Here is a 24,897-nt window from a genome sequence, read left to right as displayed (position 1 = left end):
AGCCACCATGGCCACTTTTTCCACATCAATGCCACATTTTCTCGATCATTAACCACAATAGTTCATGAATAGAATATAATTAAGTCCACTCTGATCCTTACTGTATTCCTCCTTCCTGTGGACCTTGGCTTGGTTGAGTCCATTCCACATCTATGTCAAGAGAGGGTTTAGATTCCACATGGATATTGGATGCAATCCTCCTGCTTTCAGTTGTAGGCACTCTAGGCTCCATGGTGTGGTGGTTGACATTCTTCAACTCCATGTTAGCTGAGTGGAGTGAGTCCAATAAATCAGAGTGTAGGAGCTGAAGTCTGTTGAGGCTCAGGGCCTGGCTATCATATTGTCAGTGCAGAGATTCAAATCCCCTAGATACATCTTAAGCCCCAGCACCAACTACAATTCCAGTAAAGTAGCATGAAAGTCTTGTGAAAAGAGATCCCATCTGAGTCCAGCTCCATCACACAGAAACACCAGCACCAAAGAAGGGCCAACTGGCATGGCAGTGAACCCCATCTACTTCCTATCTTTTTCTTTTCTTTTTTCCTGATTATTGAGCTTCTCTTCGCAAGAGCCCTAGATCACAGTAATTCATATATACAATATACAGTACTCCCACACATCCACCATAAAACCTTTTCCCTTCCACAGCGATAATCTTTTAACTTATTCATATCATATTTACTGAAACTGATGTACAGACTCTGAGACAATAGCTTTCAAACAAGGTGACATCTGTGCTTACATTGTGGTCCATACTTTAGGCTATACAGTTTTCTAAATTTTTTAGTTATCCTATGTTTTATATTGTGGTTTACATTATTAGTCTGTCGTCCCCTATATGTTTTTGGTGTAATATTACATGTTTTATATCTATCCTTGTGTACTCTCGTGAAACTTCTCTCTTGCCCCCACACTTACCTTGGTTCCATCCATTCAACATCCATTTTCCCCCTCCCCTTGGGGCCCACAGCGACAGCCAATCTCCATTTCCCGAGGAGCCACGTCCAGAGATACTTGGCAACAGTGTTCAGGGCCTGACTTGCTCAACTGCCCTAATGCCCTGGGAGCCACCCTTTCTCTCGAGAGATACAGTTCCCTCTATTTGATGGCATTAGTCCTCCCCAGGATGTGGGTCCACCCCCACTCTCACCACTTGGGTCTCTACCTAATGGTACAACCCACCCTGGCAAAATGAGCACTCACACACTCCCCAGGAGTCTGTCTTGCGTCAGAACATTCCCTCCGAGCATCCTAAACAGGTAACCCTCCTAATTATATTTTGCTACGGTATTCTAAGCATTTTACTCTCAACCAACACCTGACAATCTCCTATGTTCGTATGTTGCCCCTCCCTCCCCCCAATTTTTTGGACAATATTACCCATCCGCCCATCCCCAGCCCCCCTCATACCCACAAAGCCCCACCCAAAGGCAACCCCTTGCCCCCTATTTTATCTCTTCTTTGTGCTCATACTTACCGCCAGCTCATCATAGATTCCACCCCTGCAGACGTCAGCTCACATCCTTCTCCACTCCCCGATTTCCTGTAAACCTATCTTCCAGTCTCTAGCTCTCTGAGGCAGCTTGCTTATTTCATATCATTGAGGTCATGTAGTATTTGTCCTTCAATGCTTGGATTGCTTCACTCAGCATAAGGTTCTCAAGATTCATCCATATTATCACGTGTGTTTGCAGTGTATTTGTTCTTAAAGCCGAGTAGTATTCCATTATATGTATATACCACATTTTATTGATCCACTCATCTGTTGATGGGCATTTGGGTTGTTTTCCAGCCCTGAATTCTGCTGGTACTCACTGGTCTGTGTGAACGTAGTTGCCCTCCATTGTTCTCAAATTTTACTTGGCCATTTGTGTATAATCGAACAGTAGTTAAATTTAGCCCACACTATGTATAGGCCCTCTAGATTACTGTGTGTCTTTGCAACAGAGAAGTGAGCTAGGGAGAGGATAGGGTTTGTATTGGATTGACTGGGAACCTAGCCAGTGGTTATAGATAAACAGTAAACAGTAAAACTACAGTTTTGGAGCACAATTGACATTACTTTTAAGAACAAATTAACTTTATCCCTTTTGCAAAGTATAAACTACTGAATTCCTCCATTTATCTCATAAATATTTGCCATCAGTAAATTAACCACCTCTAGAGAACTACTGAAAGACCATCTCTTACTTTTCTTTTATAATTGAAATCATTTTCATTTATTCTACAACAGTGCAGATAAAGTAGAAAAGTTAGTTTTTCTCTTATTCCTGTAACTTAAAAATAGTATTTTTTCAGAAATTTCACCTTAACTCATAGATACATCATGCATAATTCTAATAGAGACAGAATATTTTCTAAATGACAGATGTCATTTTTCAGAATAATTTTCATTTATCAAGAGTGACATTTTATTATTGACAAAACTAAAGATCTCTTTTAATTTGGATTTTCCTTTTAGTGGTTGTTTTATGATGATTATGGAAGAGAGTGGATTAGTTTATTCCGATAAGAAGTAAACATTTAAGTTAATCACAAATTAAACCTGATATTTTGAAGCACAATTGGCAGGTAATGAAAGTGTTGAAATGGGCACCTTTAAAATCTTTTCCAAAGAAGTATAACATACCTACAGAAAAGTGTTTAGGTCATTAGGGTACAGTTCCATGAATTGTCACAAAGTGAACTCATTGATATCACCACTGCCTAGGTAAGGAAACAGAACATCACCAGGACCCCAGAAGTCCTGTGCATGCTGTATTCTACTCACTACCCCTGTAGCCCTCCTCAGATAACAATCCTGACTGCTAATACCAATATTAATTTTGCCTCAAATAGGCACATTTTACAATTTTAATCATTAGCATTAGAAATTTTCTGCATTCTTCTAAGTTATAGAACTAATTTTATTTTTAATAAGACCAGCAGTGTTCATTGTCACTTATTTTGTTTAGTAATTTTGCAAGAAATAATTTGTATAATTAGAATCAGATATCGAATGAGGAAAACTTACTTTCTTGTAGTCTTACTACTTTTCTGTATAGTGAAAAGGAGAGTAGATTACTGATTTTGTTTCATGTTTTTTTTTTCTAATTAGATGATGTCTTTAGTAATGGTTAAGATATAAATAAAGCACCACAGCAGTGAAGAGTGTTGGTGGTGGGGTGATGTATGGCAATCCTATATGTTATGCATGATTGTTCTGTAAAGTCACAACTTCTGTAATAAAAAAATTAAGAAAACATGGGGGAAAATCTATTTGTGTTTTTCTGACAACTAATGTTAGGCATCTGTTTTTGGACATTCGTTTTGTATTTATTTTATAATTGCCTACTCTTTTGCCAATTTTTTCCTGTTGGTTTATCATTTTGTTATTAATTTATAGGAATTCTTTTTGTATTAATGGTATTAACACTTTGCAGATATTTTCTTTCAAAAAAAGTATATGAAAAAAACAATCAGTTTTTCAGGATTTTCTGCTCACTGAATTTTTTGTATTAAAGGCATTTAAAGGACTGTCTCTCCAGCTTTGGCTGGTTTCAGGCTATGGGGTGGTGGAGGCGGCTATCAGCCCAAGGCTGGAGGTGGGGTGGAGGGCCAGGAGTGCCTGTGTTTTCCTTTGATAGCTTTTTCTGGAAATGAAGCTGACCCTTCTTCGTTCTGGAATTGGGTCTATGATGGGCAGATTTTTATATAAGGTGAAGGATTATATTTAAAATATCAAGTTCATGTCAAAATCTATTTTATGGTTGGCATCTTAAAAAAAAACAAAGGCATTTGAAAATAATCAAGTATATACATGCAGTTAAAAGAAGTGTATTTGTTACAAGAAATGAGGCTAATGGCTGACTCTAGAGATTTTTGTTTTATGTTTTGTTACCCTCTATCAGTGGAAGCATTAACATTCCCTCCTTCTTCGGGAAAGTCATTCATCATGGGAGCAGATGAAGCCCTTGAAAGTGAATTGGGACTTGGAGAATTGGCAGGCCTTACAGTGGCCAATGAAGCAGATTCATTAACTTATGATGTGAGTAGTGGTTTTATTTTTGTTGTTTTTTATTCAGTTTTTAAAAATTAAAAATCTATTTTACAGAAGAAGATGGCAATTTGGTTCAGTTTTAATTGCAAACTTTTGAAAAGTAATGAATATATTATAAAGATAAACAACATTTTCACATGCTGAGAGATTAAAATTGTGGAACTTACCTAAATCCATATTTCAGTTAGTATATTTTGCTATAGTTTTAGATAAGGGAAAGAACACCCTTTTCTTTTACCAAATTTGGTTTTACTTTGTTTGAGGGCACCAGTAATTAGTTGAAATTTATGCCTACCCAATAGTAATATATGTCTTGCTTTTTTTCTTTAATACTCATCAAAAAGTGATTTTAATTATTGTTAAAAAGTGATTTTAATTATTGTTAGGCCTGGATGTATACAGGGTGCTTTCCAGATATTAAGACTGACCACATCAGTGATTTGACCAAAACTGGGAATCTTTGCACCTTGTGGATGTATTTATTAATAATTTAATCCCAACCACAAGTGTTTATAAATGCATTTATATTTGTTAATTGTAATAAATAGGAAAACAGTTTTTTTTTCATAAAGTATTTACAACCTGTCTTATTTCTCCAATAAAATCATCTCAGTTTCATACTTCATTATCTCTGTTTAAGAATACGATGTAGCTCTTGGGTGAAGAATACCACATGGAGGATATAAGATGCCTAAAACATGGATATGATAAGGAAGCATTCCAAAACTGGAACCCGCACTACCCACTGTCTTCTTGAAAATGAGAAATTCTCACTCTCTGTGCAAGTCTTTTGACTTCTCCCAAAAGCAGCCAAAATCCATATACTTCTTTCCATCTCCCACCCTAGTCCAAGGCATCATTTTTCTTCACCCAAAACTACTACATTAACCTTCTCATCTAAATAGTTTCCTTGTACTTCGTTCTCTACATCTATGATAATAGAGATGTTTTTTAAAATCATTTTTATTTCCACTGTTTTTATATTTGTCTATTTTACATCTATTCGAGCACTACTTAGTTGAAATTTTTTCCCATCCATTTACTTGGAGCATTTAGTTCATTTGTTTGCTTATTTTTAAAAAATTATTATTATTTTTTGTAGAAGATACTGGGGATTGAACCCAGGACCTTGTACGTGGAAGGCAGGTGCTAAACCACTTGAGCTATATCTGCTCCCTATAGTTCATTTATTTTCAAAGTAATTAACTGATATATTTAGCTTTAAGCCCACCATCTATTTGTGCCACCTTTACTGTGTTCCTTTATTTTTCTGTGGGACTTAATTATTTATTATTCAGATCCCCTCCCTTTGAGATTTATACAGTACTCTCTTGTTACTCTTTTCATGGATTTCCTAGAAATCGGCACATATAACCTTATCAAAATTTAATATGCAAAAACTTTTGAACACTTTTAACTCTAACTTCCACTGATTTATATGTTATTCTTTTTGTATATTTTAATTCTCTCTATATTTATCCCCTATAAGAGACTATTATTTTGTACAGTCTATATTCAGTTAGAATTACCTATGTGCTTACAGTTTTTGCTTTTTTTCTTCTTTCTGGCATGTCTGACCATCCATCTGAGATCACTCCCCTTTTGCCCTAAGAATACTTTGAATATTTTTCTTTAATGAAGGTCTGCTGGTGCTCAGTTCCCTCAGTTTACAGTTTATTTCTTAAATTGTCTTTATATAGACTGAATTGGGTTATATATTATCTCTGGGTATTCTAGTTGTCAGAGTTTGTTTTTTTTTTCAAGAATTCTAAATAATTTTTTTTGTCTTTTATTGTTTTCTGCTGAAGTCAGAATAACAGACTGTTCGTTATGTAATAGTAGTCCGATGTTTTTTCTCACCTGATACTCTCTGTGTCCTGGTTTTCAGCCAAGGTGTTTGTTTCATTTTATTTAACCTTGACGTTGTTACACCTGCCTCCTTGGCTTGATATATTTCATCAGTTTTAGAAAGTTTTTAGCCATTTCTCTTCAAGTACTTCTTTTGCACAACTTTCTCTCTTTTCTTTCTGGAACTAGTTAGGCATGTATTAGATGTTCTTTCTGTATCCTGTTTCCCATTCCCTGTCTTCTGTATTTTCCATCTGTTTCACTTTCCATGATTTACTCTAGTTTTTCGTTTTTTTTTTTTATGACCTATCTTCCATTTCACTAATTCTCTTTTCAGTTATGTGTAATGAGTAGTTAAACCCATCCATTGAGATCTAATTTTTTACTTTTAAAATTTCCATTTGGGTCTTTTTATTTTTTATAGATTTCTTAGAAAATTTTCAGTTTTTCTTTATTATTTTGAATATAGTAAACTTGGTTATTTTAAGTTGTTAATCAGATTCTAGTTCTGTTACTATTAAGTGTTGCTTCTGCTTGTTTTCATTTATGTTGTTTTATTTCTGTATGTGCAGTTAATTTTTTATTATGTTCCAATAATTATATTTGAAAACTTGTAGAAATAACTTGAGGCCTAAGATGATATTATCCTCCAAAGAGTATTTTTTTTGTTACTAATAATTAAAAAAAAATTTTATACAGTTTTTAAAATTAAAGTTAATAAATCACAAAGAACATTACATTAATAAAACAAAAGAGATTCCCATAGAACCCACTCCCCACCTCCACCCCATCATTTTTCTAAATTGTATTTTTTTAAGATATATACATCACAAAAAATGTTACATTAAAAAACATAAGAGGTTCCCATACACCCCCCCAACCCCCCCACCCCACTTCTCCCACACCAACAACCTCCCCAATTACTGTGGCACACTCATCGCACTTGGCAAACACATTTTGGAGCTCTGCTGCACTACATGGATAATAGATTACCCTGTAGTTCATACTCTCACCCAGTACATTCAGTGGGTTATGGCAGGATATATAAAGTCCAGCCTCTGACCCTGCAGTATCATTTAGGACAACTCAAAGTCCCAAAAATGCCCCCACATCACTCTCTTCTTCCCTCTCCCTGCCCTCAGCAACTACTGTGGCCATTTTCTCCACCTCAGTGCTACAGTTTTTCCTATTACTAGTCACATAGTTTCATAGTAGAATATCAGTAAGTCCACTTTAATCCCATATTTTATTCCTCCATTCTCTGGACCCTGGGATGGTGATGTCCACTCTACCTCTAGATCAAAAGGGGGCTTAGATTCCACATGGATGGTGGATGCAATTCTTCTGCTTGCAGTTGTAGGCACTCTTGATTCCCTGGTATGATGGTTGACCATCTGCACCTCTCTGTTAGCTGACGTGGGTAAGTCCAACGAACCAGAGAGTAGCAGTGGCATCTCTGCTGAGGCTCAGGGCCCAGCTGGCTCATGGGCAGTCCAGAGATTCAAGTCCCCTGAGTGTACACCCATCCCTGCCCCAACCACAGGTTCAGTAAAAGTGACAGAAGAGGCATGTGTAGAAAGGTCACATCTGAGTCCAGCTCCATCACACTCAGGAGCACAAAATCCAAAGTAGGGCCCTCTGACATGGCACAGAACTACACATCCATCTGCCATGACCATATACCCTGTGGGTCTCTGTAGCCTTCAGGAGAACCAGTACCTAGGGTTGTATCTACTTTGGCTTTTTCTGGGGTCCTGCTGAGGTGTGTGTAAGTGCGATCCCTCTGATGACCTCCTGATTCTTTTTTGAAGACTCTTAGCCATATAAACTCATTTGTCTTTGCATTTCCCCCTTTTATTCAGGGTCAAAAAGCAGTTTTTAACACATGATCCTACATGTAGGCTGAGCTATTCTGTTGGTCTGAATTGACCCTTTTATTCAAGGTCTCTTTCTAGTTGCATCACCAGTTAGTGATTGCTAGTAATCCCTTGGCGTCAGGGAGGCTCATCCCCAGGAGTCATGTCCCACGCTCGGGGGAAGGTAATACATTTACATGCTGAGTTTCTCTTAGAGAGTGGCCATATTTGAGCAACATGGAGGCTCTCAGGAAGTAACTCACAGGCACCCTGCAGCTCTAGGTCTAGTTCATATTTCAGGCACACAGGCTCATAAGCATAGTGATCGGTATCAAGGGCTCATTATTGGACCATCCTTCCTTATTGATCTTTGCCGTTGTACTTGGGGGATTATTGTTGTTCCATTGGGTAATGTGACAGAGCTCCCCTGGGTAGGAACTCCGCACTCCCTCAGTTGACGTTTGTAACTGTAACTACTATGAAAATACACAACATATATCAGAACATTTTTATGTTCCCTATATACATGACCTGGAGAACTCCTTCCCATCTATATGCCCCCCATCAATAACACCCCACACCAGTGTTCCTCCCCTGTCATAGTTGGACTTCTCTGTGGTCCAAAACTTCTTCAACTGTGAAACTTAATATATTGCCAAATTCAATTAATAGGAAATTGAAATATGGTGATGGGCTTAAAGTTTAGAAATAGAATGCATTCTAATTTAGAAATACTAAAATTAAGTCAAAATAAGTTGGTGTATTTTAAAAATGAAAAATATTATAAAGCTTTGTTTTTAACATTTTGCCTTTCATCACTGTAATAGGTGTTGCCCTGTATGTACAGTGGCAAGGCACTTTCTTTCATTTCTTCCTCAGTGTGTACGTCCTTTCTTTTTTTTTTTTTCCTAATTTTTAATTTTGTCTTCAAAAAAGTTTTAGAGCACAATAATTCACACATATGATAGAGGGGACTGCCCTATATCTACCATCAAACACTTTTCCCTTTCCCTAGCAATGATCTTTTTATATGTTCATGTTATATTTGCTGCAGCTGATGTACAGATCTTGAAACATAGCTTCAAACATGGTTCCTTTTTTGTTTACATTATGGTTTATATTTTAGACTGCACATGTTTTTCAATTTATAGTTTATATTTTACATTATGGTTTACATTTTATCTTATAGACTTTTATACACTTTTGGTGTAAGTTAGCATGTCCTGTATCCATCATAACATGATCTTGTGGAGCACTTCCATTGCCCCCCAGTTGCCTGCTTCTATCTATTCTATACCTCTTCCTGCCTCCCTTCAAGCCCCACAGTGACAGTCAATCTTCACTACTTGAGGGACCAGATTTACAGATACTTGCAACAATGCTGATGGCTTGGCATACTAGACTGCCTTAACCGATTGAGAGCCACCAATTCTCTCAAGAGACACAATTTCCTCTTTTTGAGAACATCAGGTCTCCCCAGAATGTGGGTACATGTTCACGTTCATTGTATGGGTCTCCACCCTATGACAAAATGAGCAGTCACTCCCTAGAAGCCTGCCCCTGTACCAGATGCCCCCCCCTTAAGCACCTCAAACATGTAATCCTTCCTTGTATTTTTCAAAGAGTTTTCTCAACATTATTAGTTTCAACCATATACCTGACTGTCTCCCATATTCAGTTGTTCCCCCCAGCACTTCCCCCCAATTCCTTAGGCCATCTGACCCAGCCTCATAGCTGTAGCCCCCCTCAAGCCCACAAAGCCCCACCCAAAGGTATCCCTATGCCCCCATCTTATCCCTTCCCTGTACAAATACTTCCCTCCAGCTTATCATAGACTTCACCCATGTAGGTGTCAGCTCGCAACCTTCCTCTCCCCCCCAAATTCCTTTAAGCCTATTTTCCAGTCTCTAGCTCTCTGAGACAGCTTGATTTGCTTGTTTCATATCAGAGAGGTCATGTAGTATTTGTCCTTCAATTCCTGGCTTACTTCGTTCAACATGAGGTCCCCAGTATTCATCTATGTTATTCCATGTGTTTGTACTGTATTCCTTCTTAAAGATGAGTACTGTTCCATTGTATATACCACATTTTATTTATCCATTCATCTGTTGATGGGCATTTGGGTTGATTCCAACTTTTGGCAATAGTGAATAATGCTGCTGTGAACATTGGTGTGCATATATCGATTTGTGTCCTTATTTTCAGTTCTTCTGGGTATATATCCAGCAGTGGAATTGCTGGGTCATATGGCAAAGCTATAGCTAACTTTTTGAGAAACCACCACACTGTCCTCCAGAATGGCTGGATCCTTTGCATTCCCACTTGCATTGGATGAGTGTTCCCATTCCTCCACATCCTCTTCAGCACTTAAAGTCTTCTGGTTTTTTTTGATAGCTGCCAGTCTTATGGGAGTAAGATGGTACCTCATTGTAGTTTTGATTTGCATTTCCCTAATGGCTAGTGATTTTGAGCATTTTTTCATGTGCTTTTTAGCCATTTTTATTTATTCTTTGGAGACGCATCTGTTCAAATCTTTTTCCCATTTTTTAAATGGGTTGTTTGTCTTTTTATTTTTGAGATACAGCACTTCTTTATATATGCAGGATATAAGTCTCCTATCAGATATATGGCTACCAAATATTTTCTCCCATTGGGTAGGCTCTCTTTTTACTTTGTTGACAAACTCCTTTGAGGTGCAAAAGGCTTTCATTTTAATTTATCTATTTGGTTTTTTTGCTGCTTGTGCTTTGGGTGTGAAGTTCATGAAGCATTTTCCTATTGCAAGGTCCTGTAGAGGCTTCCCTACATTGTTTTCCAAGGTTGTTATGGTCTTGTTTCTTACATTTAGGTCTTTGACCCATCTCAAGTTGATTTTTGTATAAGGTGTGAGATAGTAATCCTCCTTCCTTCTTTTGCATATGGATATCCAGTTCTCTAGGCACCATTTGCCATTTGTTGAAGAGTGGGCTTGGTGGCCTTGTCAAATATCAGATGAGTGTATATATGAGGATCTATATCAGAACTCTCAATTCGGTTCCATTGGTCAGTGTGTCTATCCTTGTGCGAATACCATGCCGTTTTCAGTACAGTCGTTTTGTAGTATGTTTTGAAGTCAGGTAGTGTTATTCCTCCAATTTAATTATTCTTTTTCAGTATGTCTTTGGCTATTCGGGACCTCTTTCCTTTCCAAATAAATTTCATAATTAGTATGTCTAGTTCATTAAAAAATGCTGTGTTGATTTTTATTGGGACTGCATTGACTCTGAAGATCAGTTTTGGTAGGAAAGACATCTTAATAATATTTAGTCTTCCTATCCATGAACAGGGAATATTCTTCCATTTATTTAGGTCTTCTTTGATTTCTCTGAACAGTGTTATGTAGTTCTTTGTGTATAAGTCTTTTACATCTTTAGTTAAAGTTATTCCTAGGTATTTGATTTTTTTTATTTGCTACTGTAAGTGATATTTGTTTCTTGATTTCCTCCTCAACTTGCTCATCATCGGTGTACAGAAATGCACCTGATTTTTGTGCATTGACCTTATAACCTGCGACTTTACCGAACTAATTTATAAGTTCTGTAAGCTTTGTTGTAGACTTCTCAGGGCTTTCTATGTATAGGATCATGTCATCTGCAAATAGTGAAATTTTGACTTCTTCCTTTCCTATTTGGATCTCTTTTATATCTGGTTCTTGCCTCAGTGCCCGAACAAGTACTTCTAACACAGTGTTAAAAAGAAGGGGTGACAATGGGCATCCTTGTCTTGTTTCTGATCTTAGAGGGTAAGATTTTAGGATTTCACCATTGTAAATGATGTTAGCTGTGGGTTTTCATATATACCTTTTATCATGTTCAGAAAGTTTCCTTCTATTCCTATCTTTTCAGTGTTTTTATCAAGAAAGGGAGCTTTATTTTGTCAAATGCCTTTTCTGCGTCTATAGATATGATCATGTGATTTTTTCCCATCCATCTGTTTATGTGGTGTATTAAATTAATTGATTTTCTTATGTTGAACCATCCTTGCATATCAGGAACGAAACCCACTTGGTCGTGATGTATAATTAGTTTAATGTGTTGTTGAATAAAATTAGTAAATATTTTGTTGAGGATTTTTGATTCTAGGTTCATTTGAGAGATTGGTCTATAATTTTCTTTTCTTATGGTGTCTTTGTTTCGCTTTGGTATTAGGGTAATGTTGGCATCATAAAATTAGTTAGGCAATGTTCCTTCTATTTCTATTTTTTTTGTTTTTTAATTTTATTTCTCTCCCCTTCCCCTCAGCTTCTATTTCTAATTTTTGGAAGAGCTTAAGCAAGGTTGGTGTTAGTTCTTTCTGGAATATTTGGTAGAATTCACCTGTGAAGCCATCTGGGCCAGAGCTCTTCTTAGTTGGGAGGTTTTTAATGACTGATTCTATCTCTTGTGATTGGTTTGTTGAGGTCATCAATTTCTTTTTTCGTCGATGTAGGCTGCTTATGTGTTTCTAGGAATTTGTCCATTTCCTCTAAATTGTCTTTCTTGTTGGAATATAGTTTTTCAACGTATCCTTTTTATTTCAGTGGGGTCAGTGGTGATATTCCCTTTCTCATTTCTTATTTTGTGTATTTGTGTATTCTCTCTTTTTTCTTTGTTAGTCTAGTTAAGGGTTTTTCAGTTTTATTGATCTTCTCAAGGATCCACCTCTTTGTTTTATTTTTTTTGAGCGCCTTCTTATTTTCTATTTCATTTAGTTCTGCTCTGATGTTTGTCCTTCTCCCTTCCTCCGTTCCTCCCTCCCTCCCTCCCTTTCTTCCTTCCTTCCTTCCTCTAATTCCTCCAATTGTGCATTTCTTCAATTTTAGCTCTTCTTTTTTGATGTATGAATTTATGGGTATGAATTTCCCTCTCAGTACAACTTTTGCTGCATACCATAAGTTTTGAAATGTTGTGTTTTCATTTTCATTAGTTTCAAGGTAGTTATTGATTTCCACTGAGATTTCTTCTTTGACCCACTGTTTTTCTAAGAGTGTGTTGTTTAACTTCCATATCTTGGTGCCAAATCTGGGTTTCTGGCCCTTGTAGATATTCCAGCTTCATTCCACTGTGGTCAGAGGAATTATTTTGTATGATTTCAATCTTTCTGAATTCATTGAGACTTTCTCTGTGGCCTAGCATGTGTCTATCTTGAAGAATGATCCATGTGCACTTGAGAAGAATGTCTATCCTGCTGTATTTTTTTCTATCTTTTTACCAATCAGTTCTGCTGTTTGATTTCATATGTACTGTCTTCCACATCACTAATTCATTCCTCTGCCTCTTCAAATCTGTTATTTGCTGAGAGTGTATTTTTGATTTCTTGGATTATGCCGCTGATCCCCATCATATCTGTTATCTTTTGTGTATGATTACAATTTCTTCTGTATGCTTTTCAAGTGTTTTCTTAATATGCTTAATACCTTCCTTTACTTCATTATATTGGTCCATGATACATGTTTTGAGAGCTTTAATTAGTTGATGTTCCACTCCTCTTCCTGGTTTTTAGTTTGTTCATTGGATTGGACCATGTTTTCCTGATTATTGGTATAGTCTGTAGTTTTTTTGTTGATGTCTCATCATCATTTTATTTTGTTGGGTTTATTCAGTTGATTAGCTTCTTCGTCTCGGGGTTTAATTAGTTGTTTGTGTGTGTGTGTGTGTGTGTGTGTTAAGCTTTGTTTGTCACTTTGTTCTTCTTATTCTATTTCCTTGTTGTTGGCTAAGTTCTGCTGAAGGAAAGTATTAGGGCCAGGGAAAGCAAAAGGGGTAAGAAAAGAAAAATGTAATAGTAGTATTGATAGTGAATGTTAGCACAAGAACCATGTGAGATCTAGGAGAATGGATATTGAACTCATGTAAGCTGTGTAGAGTTAAAATAGTAAAAAAGTAGAGTTCCTATAATGAGACAGTAAACTGAATATGGGGAGGAATATAGTATGAATTAAAAGGCCAGCGTGGTTAGGAGAGAGGGAAAGAGAAAAGAAAAGACAATAATGTAAAGAGTGAATAAAAGAAAACAGAATAGAGGTATTAGAGGTAAAAAGTCAGAAATGTTGGGGACTAAACAAAGAGGTGAAATGTAAGAGAAATACTAAATGATGGAGGATAGAACGATTTAAAGGAAGGGAATAGTGTTGGTAGCCAAAATCAGCATACACAGAAAAGAGGAAATTGCAGATGAGGAAGCACAGCAAATAAGAAATGTTGCCTGCAGCACCTAATATAAAAATAGACAAAGGAAGGGGAAAAAAAAAAGGGAAAAAGAAAGAAAAAAAAAAACAAGAGAAAGGAAAAAAAAAGGGCCGTGATCAGATAAAGAGGAAGGAAAAACAAGAAAACAAACCAACAAAAAAGACCAGACAAGACCTCAGGCAAGGAATCCTCTTCACAATTGAATAAACTCCTTAGGAGTCTGATTTTCCCCCTTTCTCCCTTCCTCACTTCCCTCTTTTCCAGGGCAGTAGGAAGGCTGTGTGAGGGCTCCCATAGGAGATTCGAATGGGTCCCTGGTGAACCAACTCACCCCAGAAAATAATGTCTCTTAATTTCTTGAGAAAGAGCACCCACCCCTTGCCAGGAATCCTAAATATTGCTATTGGAAACATGCAAAGCACGTCCTACTGTCCCGCTCCCTTAGGTGTACTATAGGGGGACTAGTTAATTTTCTGACTCCACCTTCTCCCAAAACAAGTTTCCTATCCCAGGGTGTTTAGGTAAATCGGGCTTTCTCAGCAGATTCGCCTCTCCTTCTTCCTAGGCTCTCCCCAAGTCAGCTGATATACTCGTCCAAACTCAATAAAGGGGGGACCAGAAAATTGAACCTGCACTCATTAGGCCCCTCTGCACCTCCTACCTAAACCCTCCCATTCCCAGAGTTAGTCCGAGACTGGAGGGTTAGGGCAGTGTCAGATTTCCGGGAGTGCTGGGCTTGGGAAACAGAGGCCCAGGAGAATGTGGACTTGGGGTACATAGGTCTGTGAAATATGGGTTGCAAGGGTTCAGGGAACATGGGCTTTTGGGGTTCATTCATTCAGGGAACATGGAGCTTGGGAGTGCTGCCATGCAACTGGCACTTCTCAGGGAGCTCTGCGGCCCTTAGCCCTAGGGGGAAGGGATTTACTTTCCCATGGCTTCTGAGTTCAGTGTTAGAAACCTGCAGTTTTACCTTGAACAAGCACTAATTTTGTTGCAGTCTCTCCAGATCGACGTCCAGACATCTCCTGCTGTGTAGTTTCCTGAAACAGTCTGCCCAGAGAGTATGTTTTAATTTGTTTCTCTCAGATGTCTGGGGCTTTGAGAAATCTGGGGTCATCTCACTCCATTTTCAGTTTTTGGGGTGCTCTCAAGCTGATCTACAGCCCCTAAGGGCCTGTCTTCTTCCGATTCACTCTTCTCAGATGTAGCTCTTCAGGATCACAAGCAAAAGCAAAGTGGGGCGGTGGACTTGGCCCAGTGGTTAGGGCGTCCGTCTACCACATGGGAGGTCTGTGGTTCAAACCCCGGGCCTCCTTGACCCGTGTAGAGCTGGCCCACGCGCAGCAGTGCTGATGCGCGCAAGGAGTGCCCTGCCACCCAGGGGTGTCCCCCACATAGGGGAGCCCCATGCACAAGGAGTGCGCCCCATAAGGAGAGCCCCCCAGCGTGAAAGTAAGTGCAGCCTGCCCAGGAATGGTGCCGCACACATGGAGAGCTGACACAACAAGATGTAGCAACAAAAAGAGACACAGATTCCTGTGCCGCAAAAGAAACACAAATTCCCATGCCACTGACAACAACAGAAGTGGACAAAGAAGGCGCAGCAAATAGACACAGAGAACAGACAACCGGGGTGGGGGCGGGGATGGAGAGAGAAATAAATAAATCTTTAAAAAAAAAAAAAAGCAAAGTGGTTCACTGAGCCCCACTTTCTTGGCAGACCCTGGACACCCATTTGTATCCCCCTAGCACTGCCAGGCTGTCAGAAGCACTGCTTGGCCTCTCAGCCATCCCCCGAGAAATCAGTAAACCTACCTTTGGCGAAAAACAGTTCCAAACACCAGGTTCATGTCTCTGTCCTGGCCTGGATGCTGACCCCTTATTTCTTCCCTGTTTTGTTTGCTCTCCATTTTTATATTTAGTTTTTTTTAAGCAGTTTTATTGAGATATATTCACATAGAATTCATCCACAGTGCATAATCAGTGGCTTTTAGTATAATCACAGTGTTATGCCTTCGTCACCACAAAACATTTTAGAACAATTTCGTTACTCCGAAAAGAAAAACTCCACACACCCCTTAGCAGTCACCTCTCAATCCCTCCATCTTTCCCCAGTCCTAAACCACTAATCTAATTCCATGTTTATAAATTGATTTATATTTTCTATAATTGGAATCATATAATATGCTGTACTCTGTGTCTGGTCTCCTTCACTTAGTATTATGTTTTTGTGGATTTTTCCCCCTGATATTAATATCTTGTAACATTAACATGTATTTGTTCAGTTACAGAGAGAAAGTCTTATATGTGCAACTTTACCCATTCTCATTTCGCATGAGGTTTAACTGTGTTATAGTCCCATGTTACATTTTTTAGCTTTCCTTCTTGTAATAAAAATGACCTTAGACTTTCCCTTTCAACGTCTGTCATACCCACATATTAGCATTGCTAGTTATAAACACTATGATGTACTTTCACCCTTTTTGTTCATTTCCAAAGATTAACAAACAACCTTTTTATCAATTCTCCACAGATTAACCCTCAGCTTTCCATTCTTTAACCTCTATTCTATTTTCTGGTGACTCTATATTCTAGTTGTTAACTCCATAGTTTACACTATATTTAATTCATAATAACTCAGTCATATAGTATTTGTGGTTTTGTGGCTTGTTTGCTTCACTCCACATAATATCCTCCAGGTTCGTACATGTCATATACTTCATGACTTCATTTCTTCTTATAGCTGTATAATATTCCATCATGTGTATACACCACAGTTTGTTTATCATTGCCTCGCCTGATGGATACCTGGGTTGATTTCATCTTTTGGCATTCGTGAATAATGCCACTATAAACATCAGTATGCAGATGTCTGTTCGTGTTACTGTTTTCAGTTCTTCTGGGCGTATATACCTAGTAGTGGTATTGCAGGGTCATGTGACAAATCTGTATTCAGCTTCTTTAGGAACTGTCAAAACAGTCCTCCACAGTAACTGTACCATTCTACATTCCCATCAACAGTGAATAAAGGTTTTTATCTCTCCATATCCTTGCCAACACTTGTAGTTTTCCAACTTTTTAATAGTGGCCATTCTGATACGTAAGAAATTATAGCTCTTTTTTTTTAAGATTTTTTTTTTTTAATTTATCTCCCCTTCCCCCGCTCCCCCAGTTGTCTACTCTCTGTGTCCATTCGCTGTGTGTTCTTCTGTGACTGCTTCTATCCTTATTAACAACACTGGGAACCTGTGTTTCTTTTTGTTGCGTCATCTTGTTGTGTCAGCTCTCTGCGTGTGCGGCACCATTCTTGGGCAGGCTGCACTTTCATGCTGGGCGGCTCTCCTTATGGGACACATTCTTTGCGCGTGGGGCTCCCCTATGTGGGGGACATCCCTGCGTGGCACGGCACTCCTTGCGCGCATCAGCACTGCGCATGGGCCAGCTTCACACGGGTCAAGGAGGCGCAGGGTTTGAATCGTGGACCTCCCATGTGGTAGACGGACGCCCTAACTACTGGACCAAGTCCGCTTCCCTGATACTGCATTGAATCTATAAGTTGGTTTGGATAGGATTGACGTCTTCCTGTTTAGTCTTCCAATCCATGAACACAGAATGTTTTTCCTTGGTTAGGTCTTCTTTGATTTCTTTTAGCATTGTTTTATAGTTTTCTGAAATAGAGATCCTGTACATCTTTGGTTAATGTGATTCCTAGGTATTTGAGTCTTTCTTTGCTATTTTAAACGGAATTTCCCCCCCTGAACAATCCTCAGATTGTTCAGTACTAGTGTCCAGATACATTACTGATTTTTTGTCTTGATCTTGTATCCTGCCACTTTGTTGCACCATAGTTCAAATAACTTTGTTTTAGACATGCTAGAAATTTCTAAATATAGGATCATGTCATCTGTGAGTAGTGAATAGTGAGAAATTTACTCCCTCTTTCCTGTTTGAAAGCCTCTTATTATTTTTTCTTTCTTGTCTAATTGCTCTAGGTAGAAATTCTAACACAATATTGAATAACAGTGGTGACAGTTGGCATCCTTGTCTTGTTCCCGATTTTGGAGGGAGAGCTTTCAACCTTTCCCATTTGAGTATGGTGTTTGTTGCAGGTTTTTCATATGTGCCCTTTATCATATTGAGGAATTTCCCTTCTAGATTTTGAAATGTTTTTAACAAGAAAGGATGCCGGACTTCGTTGAATGCCTTCTGTGTCGGATGAGATGATCATATTGTTTTTTTCTTTAAGTTTGTTAATGTGGTATATTATGTAAATTGATTTTCTTATGTTGAACTAGCCTTGCCTACCAGGAATAAATCCCACTTGGTCATGATATGCTTGGTGTTTTGATATGCTGTTGGATTCTATTTGCAAATATTTTATTTAGAATTCTTGCATCTAGGTTGATTAGAGTGATTCGTCTATAATTTTCTTTTCTTTCAGTGTCTTTATCTGGCTTTGGTATTAGGATGAAGTTAGCTTCATAAAATGTGTTGAGTAATTTTCAGTTTTTTGGAAGAGTTTAAACAGGATTGGTGTTAACTATTCTTGAAATGCTTTGTTGAATTCACCTGTGAAGTCATCTGGTCCTGGACTTTTCTTTGTCAGCAAATATTTAATGACTGTTTCAATATCTTTAAATGTGATTGGTTTGTTGATTCTTGTATTTCTTGTAGAGTTAATGTAGGTTGTTTGTGCATTTCTAGGAATTTGTCCATGTCATCTAGGTTGTCTAGTTTCTTGGCACATAGTTTCTCATAATTTCCTCTTACAATCCTTTTTATTTCTGTGGGGTTAGTAATAACTTGCCCCACTCATTTCTAATTTCATTGATTTGGTTTTTTTTTTTTTTAAGTCTAGCAAAGGGGTCGTCAATTTTATGGGTCTTCTCAAAGAACCAGCTTTTGGTTTCCTTGGTTTTTCTCTATTTTTTTTTTTTTGTTGTTGTTGTTGTTGTTCTCAGTTTCATTTATTTCTGCTCTAATCTTTATTATTTCTTTCCTTCTGCTTGCTTTGGGAATGGTTTGCTGTTCTTTTTCTAGTTTCTCCCAAGTTTTCAGTTAGATATTTGATTTTAGTTCTTCTTTTTTAAATAGGTGTTTAGGTCTATAAATTTCCCTCAGCACTCCCTTTGCTGTATTCCATAAGATTTGATAAAAAGTATTCTTGTTTTCATTTGTCTCAATATATTTGCTATTTTCTCTTAGTTTCTTCTCTGACCCACTGATTGTTTACGAGTGTGTTGTTAGGTCTACACACATTTGCGGGATTTTTCAGTTTCATTCCGTTATGATCTGAGAAGGTGCTTTGTATAATTTGTCTTTTTATATTTATTGAGACCTGCCCTCTGACCCAACATGTGGTGTATCCTGGAGAAAAACCCATGAAGACTTTAGAAGAAAGTATAACCTGATGATTTGGCATACAATGTTTCTGTATATGTCTTTTAGGTCTAGCTCATTTATTATATTGTTCAAGTTTCTATTTCCTAGATATTCTGTCTAGTTCTATCTAATGATGTGAATGGTGTTTTGAAGTCTCTAACTTTTTCTGTAGAGGTATCTGTTTCTCCCTTCAATTTTGCCAGAGTTTGCCTCATGGATTTTGGGGCACCCTGGTTAGGTGTATAAATAGTTATGAGTGTTATTTCTTCCTGGTGGATTGTCTCTTTTATTAATATATAATGGCCTTCTGTTATCTCATAATTTTTTGCATTTAAAGTCTGTTTTGTCTGATATTAGTATAGCTACCCCTGCTCTTTTTAGGTTACTGTTTGTGTGGAGTATATTTCCAATCTTTCACTTTCAGCTGATTTATATCCCTGGACATATGGATGGTTCATGTTTTTTTATTCATTCTGTCAGCCTATATCTTTTGATTGGAAAGTTTAGTCCATTCATATTCAATGACATTACTGTATATACATTATTTTCTTCTACCATTTTATTCTTTGGTTTTCATATGTCATATCTTTTGTCTTTTTACGCTTTTGGTTATCCTTTCTGCTATTCTTGCATTCTACACTCTCCTCCAAGATTCTCTCTTCTGTGTTTTTCTTTCAGGCTGTAAGACTCCTTTTAATACTTACTGCAAAGGCAGATTCTTTTTTATGAACTTTCTTAGTTTCTGTGTGCTTGTGAATATTTTTAAACTCACCATCATATTTGAAGGACAGTTTTGCTGGATAAAGAATTCTCAGCTGGCAGTTTTTCTCTTCAGTATTTGGATTATATCATACCACTGTCTTCTTGCCTCCATGGTTTTTGATGCAAAATCTATACAAGTCTTATTGGGCATGCCTTGTATGTGATGGTTTGCTTCCCCCTTTTCTGCTGTCAGAATTTTCTCTTTGACGTTTGACATTCTGAGTAGTATGTGTCTTGGTGTAGGTCTGTTCGGATTTATTCAGATTGGAGTATGCTGTGCTTTTTGGACATGTAAATTCATTTCTTTCATGCGAGTTGGGACATTTTCTGCCATTATTTCTTTAAATACTCCTTCTGCCCCCTTTCCCTTCTCTTCTCCTTCTGAAACTCCCATGACACATTCGTTATTGTTCTTCATGTTATCATTCAACTCCCTGATCTCCTGTTCAATTTCTTCCATTCTCTCTCTCTGTTCTTCTGTCCCTTCAATTTCAGCTGTTCTATTTTCTGCATCCCATTTTCTTTCTTCTGTCATTTCATGTTTGCTGTTGTATGCCTGTAATGTGTTTTTTAAAATCTCACCTATTGTAGCTTTCATTCTCATAAGCTCAGTTATTTTTCTTTTTAGGTTTTCAGATTCTTCTTTGTGCTCACCCAGTGTCTTCTTTTTTTTTTTCTTTTTTTCTTTTCTTAATTTTCCAGTGTTGTCTTAATATCCTTTATCTCTTTAACTGTATTGTCTTTCAACTCACTGATTTAAATTTGGAAATTTGTATGAACCTTGTTGATTAGTTGCCTCGAATCCTGTGTCTCATCTGGAGCTTTGATACATTCTTTTGCTTGGGCCATTTTCTTAGTATGGCTTATAATTTTTTGCTAATGTCTGGGCATCTGATTATGATGGTGAGTTTACTCCGATGCTCAGTTTCTTTCTCTTGCTTAGGGATTTAGTAGTGGGATACTGTCTGTTACTGATGGTCTTTGATGATTGGTTTAACCTGTTCTAGGTCTTTAGGATTGTCCCTGTTTAGTTGCTTAAATCTGGGCTATGGACCTAGTAACGGATTGCAGACCCACATCCAAGGACCTTGGGGAGGGAGCTGTAAAGGCTGTAAAAAGCCTCTCTTACTTTTAATTTCCTCACATGCACTTCACTTGGTCCACCGGCAGGTGGGCACTCTTCATCAGCCATCCCAGTTCAATCCCTGGTTGAAGTGTGTTTGCTTTAACACAGACATTAACAGGTGACAGAGGATCCTGCCTTGAGACCATTCAGAGTCTCCCAGTTCATAGTTTCTCAGAGGCTGTTCTCCAACCTTTGCCGGCAGCCCCTTCCTGGGTAGGAAATAAATTCCACTCTCCTCTGTGTCAGCAACCAGTCCTGGTCAGGAGAGAGGGTGACTGAGAGGGTCGGATCTATTTACTACTGTGTTGGCTCCCATGGCTATCAGTAGCATGGCCCCACCCAGCCTGGAAGGGCTCTTGGGACACAGCAGACCAAACTTCATAGCCAAAAGTTGAATCAGCCTTAGGCTATGTTCCTCTCTCTCCTGTTTTCTGGGAAGGTGGATCCCTGCAGGCCCTTCTGTCCTTAGATGCTGGCTAGATGTCAGAGAATTCAGAGCTGTCTGCTTGAAGGGTGAGGGAAAGGGCAACAGCAGCTGCAGTTGCAGTTTCTACTCCTGGTCTTTCCATCAAGATTCTTTTCCTGTGTCCTTCTCTATTCTGGGTGGTGTCCAGCCTTCCCTTGGTATTCTAAACCCTAGAACATTTTTCCCCCAGGCTGTTTCTGCCTGTCCTCTAACTGTGTTTCTGGTTGAGAAGTGAATCCAGTGTCTCTAATCTGCCATATTACTGGAAGAACTATATATAATTTTGCTTTTCTACTTTTTCTCAGTAGAGAATTAGCCCAAATTACATAGTCTGTAATAACTAGGAAGCAGAAATTCCTGTTAAATACCTTGGTCCTCACCATACTAACCCACAAAGAGGTTATCTGGAATTTAATGGAACTTAGTCCTCTACCTAGAGGGAACCCATTTTTTTTCCCTAGCTCTTAATGGTTAGAGAACTTCATGTTTTACCTGTCTTCCTGTTTCCAAAGTAGCTTCTAGTATTATTAAGCATTTATGTAATCTTTTGCAATATAAATTACTTGAAAGCTTATTAACAGCTTTAAACAACAGTCCGTTATTATCTTATAGTTTCTGTGGGTCAGAAATCCAGCTGGTTAGTTTTGGGTTAATGTCTCTCATGAGGTTGCAATCAAGGCATCAGCCAAGGCTGCAGTCTTATCTCAAGATTCAACTTGGGGAGGTTCTACTTCCAAGCTCACTTATGCAGTTGTTGCCAGGCTTCAGTTCTTTGTTGGCTATTGGATGAAGATTCTTTTTCCCCAGTTTTAGCAAAGGATTTTATTTGCTAATCCCTCAAAGTAAAATTCAGAAAACAGCTACCTGCAAGAACAGTTCTATAGTAAAGCATATTAAATCATCCTTTCCTCTCTGTCCAGGGTGTGCTCTTTTATGTATATCACATTTTAGAGCAGACTGATGTACAGAAATACTGTGTGAGGGGCACATAGTATTTTTTATGTTAGCTCCCACTTTCTGGTATACTTCCTTGACAGTCAAAGGGATCCTATGTTTTTTGTTTTTTTAGATTCCCTCTTTTGAAAGAAATTTATTGCAAAAATTTCTCCTTTTTATAGCAAAGTATCTTTAAAATCCCTCCTCTCACTCTTTATACTTCAGTTAGAAAAGTATAGAATTGAATTTTTCCCTCCCAGCTGTGGTTAAAACACTGGATGTTGAAGAATTTCTGGATTACTCTAAGTTCTTGGGTGATATAGTTAGGCATTTACAGAGAAATTGGAATATCAGGTTCTCTGCTCCCCAGAATGACTAAGAGAAGAGAGGATTTGATTAGGACAGCTGCAAAGCTCAGCCATTCTATGATGGAGCAAAACAGGCTTTTTCAACAATCAATGACTTGCCCATCACAAACCCTAGAATAAGATTCCAATCCCAAATAGAGAATATATTTCAGAGAGAGCCAGCAGAGTACTGAGATATTTGAACAGAATAGAAATCTGATGAAGACATAGAGTAAATCCCAAGAAATTTTTGGTGCCATTTTCATTTCATAAGCCAGTAGTATAGCAACCTAAAGACCTTTGCTGTGACCACACTAGGATGTTTTTATGGAATTGCTGCAGGAAAACATGATCAGCAAATGGCATTCTCTGGCTTACTGGGCTAATCAAGCCATTCCAGCACCAACTTCCCAGAGAGACTTAAGGCTGGGAAGTGTAGCAGAGCTATTTCTTGCCAGATGGGAGCTCTTTGGTGAAGATGCCTTTAGGAAAAATTTTTTTGGCTTCCTCTTAATGGATGTTTGAAAGGACCATCACACTGTCTCCATCCTTCCAATCAACTAGGGTAGCAACTGTCTTTTCTTCAGTCAGTTGGAGAGAGAGAACTACTCTGAGAATCTCATCAAAGTTCCTTTAGTGGTTGCTGGATAGAGGATAGACAGCTTCAGTTTCTTATCAGGACCAAAATACCACAGGAGCTGCCACAGGCATGCCCTTTTCATTCTCTTTTGCCGGGTCCAGCATTCCCAGCAGGATGGCAAGGTCCTGATTCCTACCATTTATGATGGGAAATAGTTTTATTTCTGTGGGCACATCACTATTGTACACATTGATGTCCTTGCTCCAGGTAAGATGGTCTTCCACACTGTCTATTGAAAGAGCAATCAACTTAACATTCTTCTTGGCAAATTCTTTTTTTTTTTTTTTTTTAAGATTTATTTTTATTTATTTAATTCCCCTCCCCTCCCCCGGTTGTCTGTTCTCTGTGTCTTTTTGCTGCGTCTTGTTTCTTTGTCCGCTTCTGTTGTCGTCAGCGGCAGGGGAAGTGTGGGTGGCGCCATTCCTCAGCAGGCTGCTCCCTCCTTCGCACTGTGCGGCTCTCCTTATGGGTGCACTCCTTGCACGTGGGGCTCCCCTACGCGGGGGACACCCCTGTGTAGCAGGGCACTCCTTGCGCGCATCAGCACTGCGCATGGGCCAGCTGCACACGGGTCAAGGAGGGCCGGAGTTTGAACCGCGGACCTCCCATGTGGTAGATGGACGCCCTAACCACTGGGCCAAAGTCCGTTTCCCCTTCTTGGCAAATTCTTGAGCCAGCTTTGCAGCTATGCCAAGTTCCGTGGTGCACGTTGCAGTAAAATCGCGAGGGTGGGAGTAGAGAATGCCCCATGAGTTTCCCAGGTAGTCATGGGAATGGAGATGGCTGATAGTGGTATTGGCCTCAGAATTGGGGACCTTTTCCCTGAGAAGCAGACCCCTGGGCATGGCAGCATTGATGATGCAGGAGGGCAAGGAGATACAGCTGTTGCAGCCACCACTGCCTGACTCTGGCCTGGCTGAAGACTTTTTAACTCTTTCACCACATGGTGCTCTTGACATGGCAGCTGGCCTCATTATTGTGGGTTCATTGTGAACCATATAAGTGCCTGCCTACCACATTAATACAGTTTAGAAGGAATTCAATTCTTCTTAACATATGAAAATCTTTATTCATCTCAGTTTTTTCTTTTCTGGGATAACCAGTCCCAGTCATTTCAGGAGTTCCTTGATTGGTATATTTTGTATTCTCTTACAACCCCAATAGACATGTCCTACCCAGATTTTTCTACAGATATTTAAACTTCTGTGTTCTAGATTATAAAGTTTATGTTAAAACTGTGGTCTTTGAAGTCAGACTGCTTGGGTTTGAATCCCAGCTTTTCCACT

The 24,897-nt window shown here is 38.6% G+C and overlaps 1 protein-coding gene and 1 pseudogene across 2 annotated transcripts in view; one reads left to right on the top strand and one right to left on the bottom strand.

Annotated features, from left to right (window-relative positions):
* STRN (striatin) overlaps positions 1-24,897 on the top strand; it is a 144,833-nt gene that overhangs the window by 96,206 nt on the left and 23,730 nt on the right. For both annotated transcript variants that reach the window (XM_058278391.2, XM_071208769.1), the window contains one exon: positions 3,891-4,027. In XM_058278391.2, the coding sequence (XP_058134374.1) occupies positions 3,891-4,027 (137 nt within the window). The remainder of the gene's footprint in view (positions 1-3,890; positions 4,028-24,897) is intronic.
* LOC101418805 (peroxiredoxin-6-like) lies at positions 23,392-24,456 on the bottom strand (annotated as a pseudogene).

The sequence above is a fragment of the Dasypus novemcinctus genome, chromosome 17 (assembly GCF_030445035.2).
Source record: "Dasypus novemcinctus isolate mDasNov1 chromosome 17, mDasNov1.1.hap2, whole genome shotgun sequence".
In the NCBI taxonomy this organism is placed as follows: Eukaryota; Metazoa; Chordata; class Mammalia; order Cingulata; family Dasypodidae; genus Dasypus; species Dasypus novemcinctus.
The sequence above is the reverse complement of the archived record's forward strand: the minus strand, read 5'-3'. Positions and strand labels throughout refer to the sequence as shown.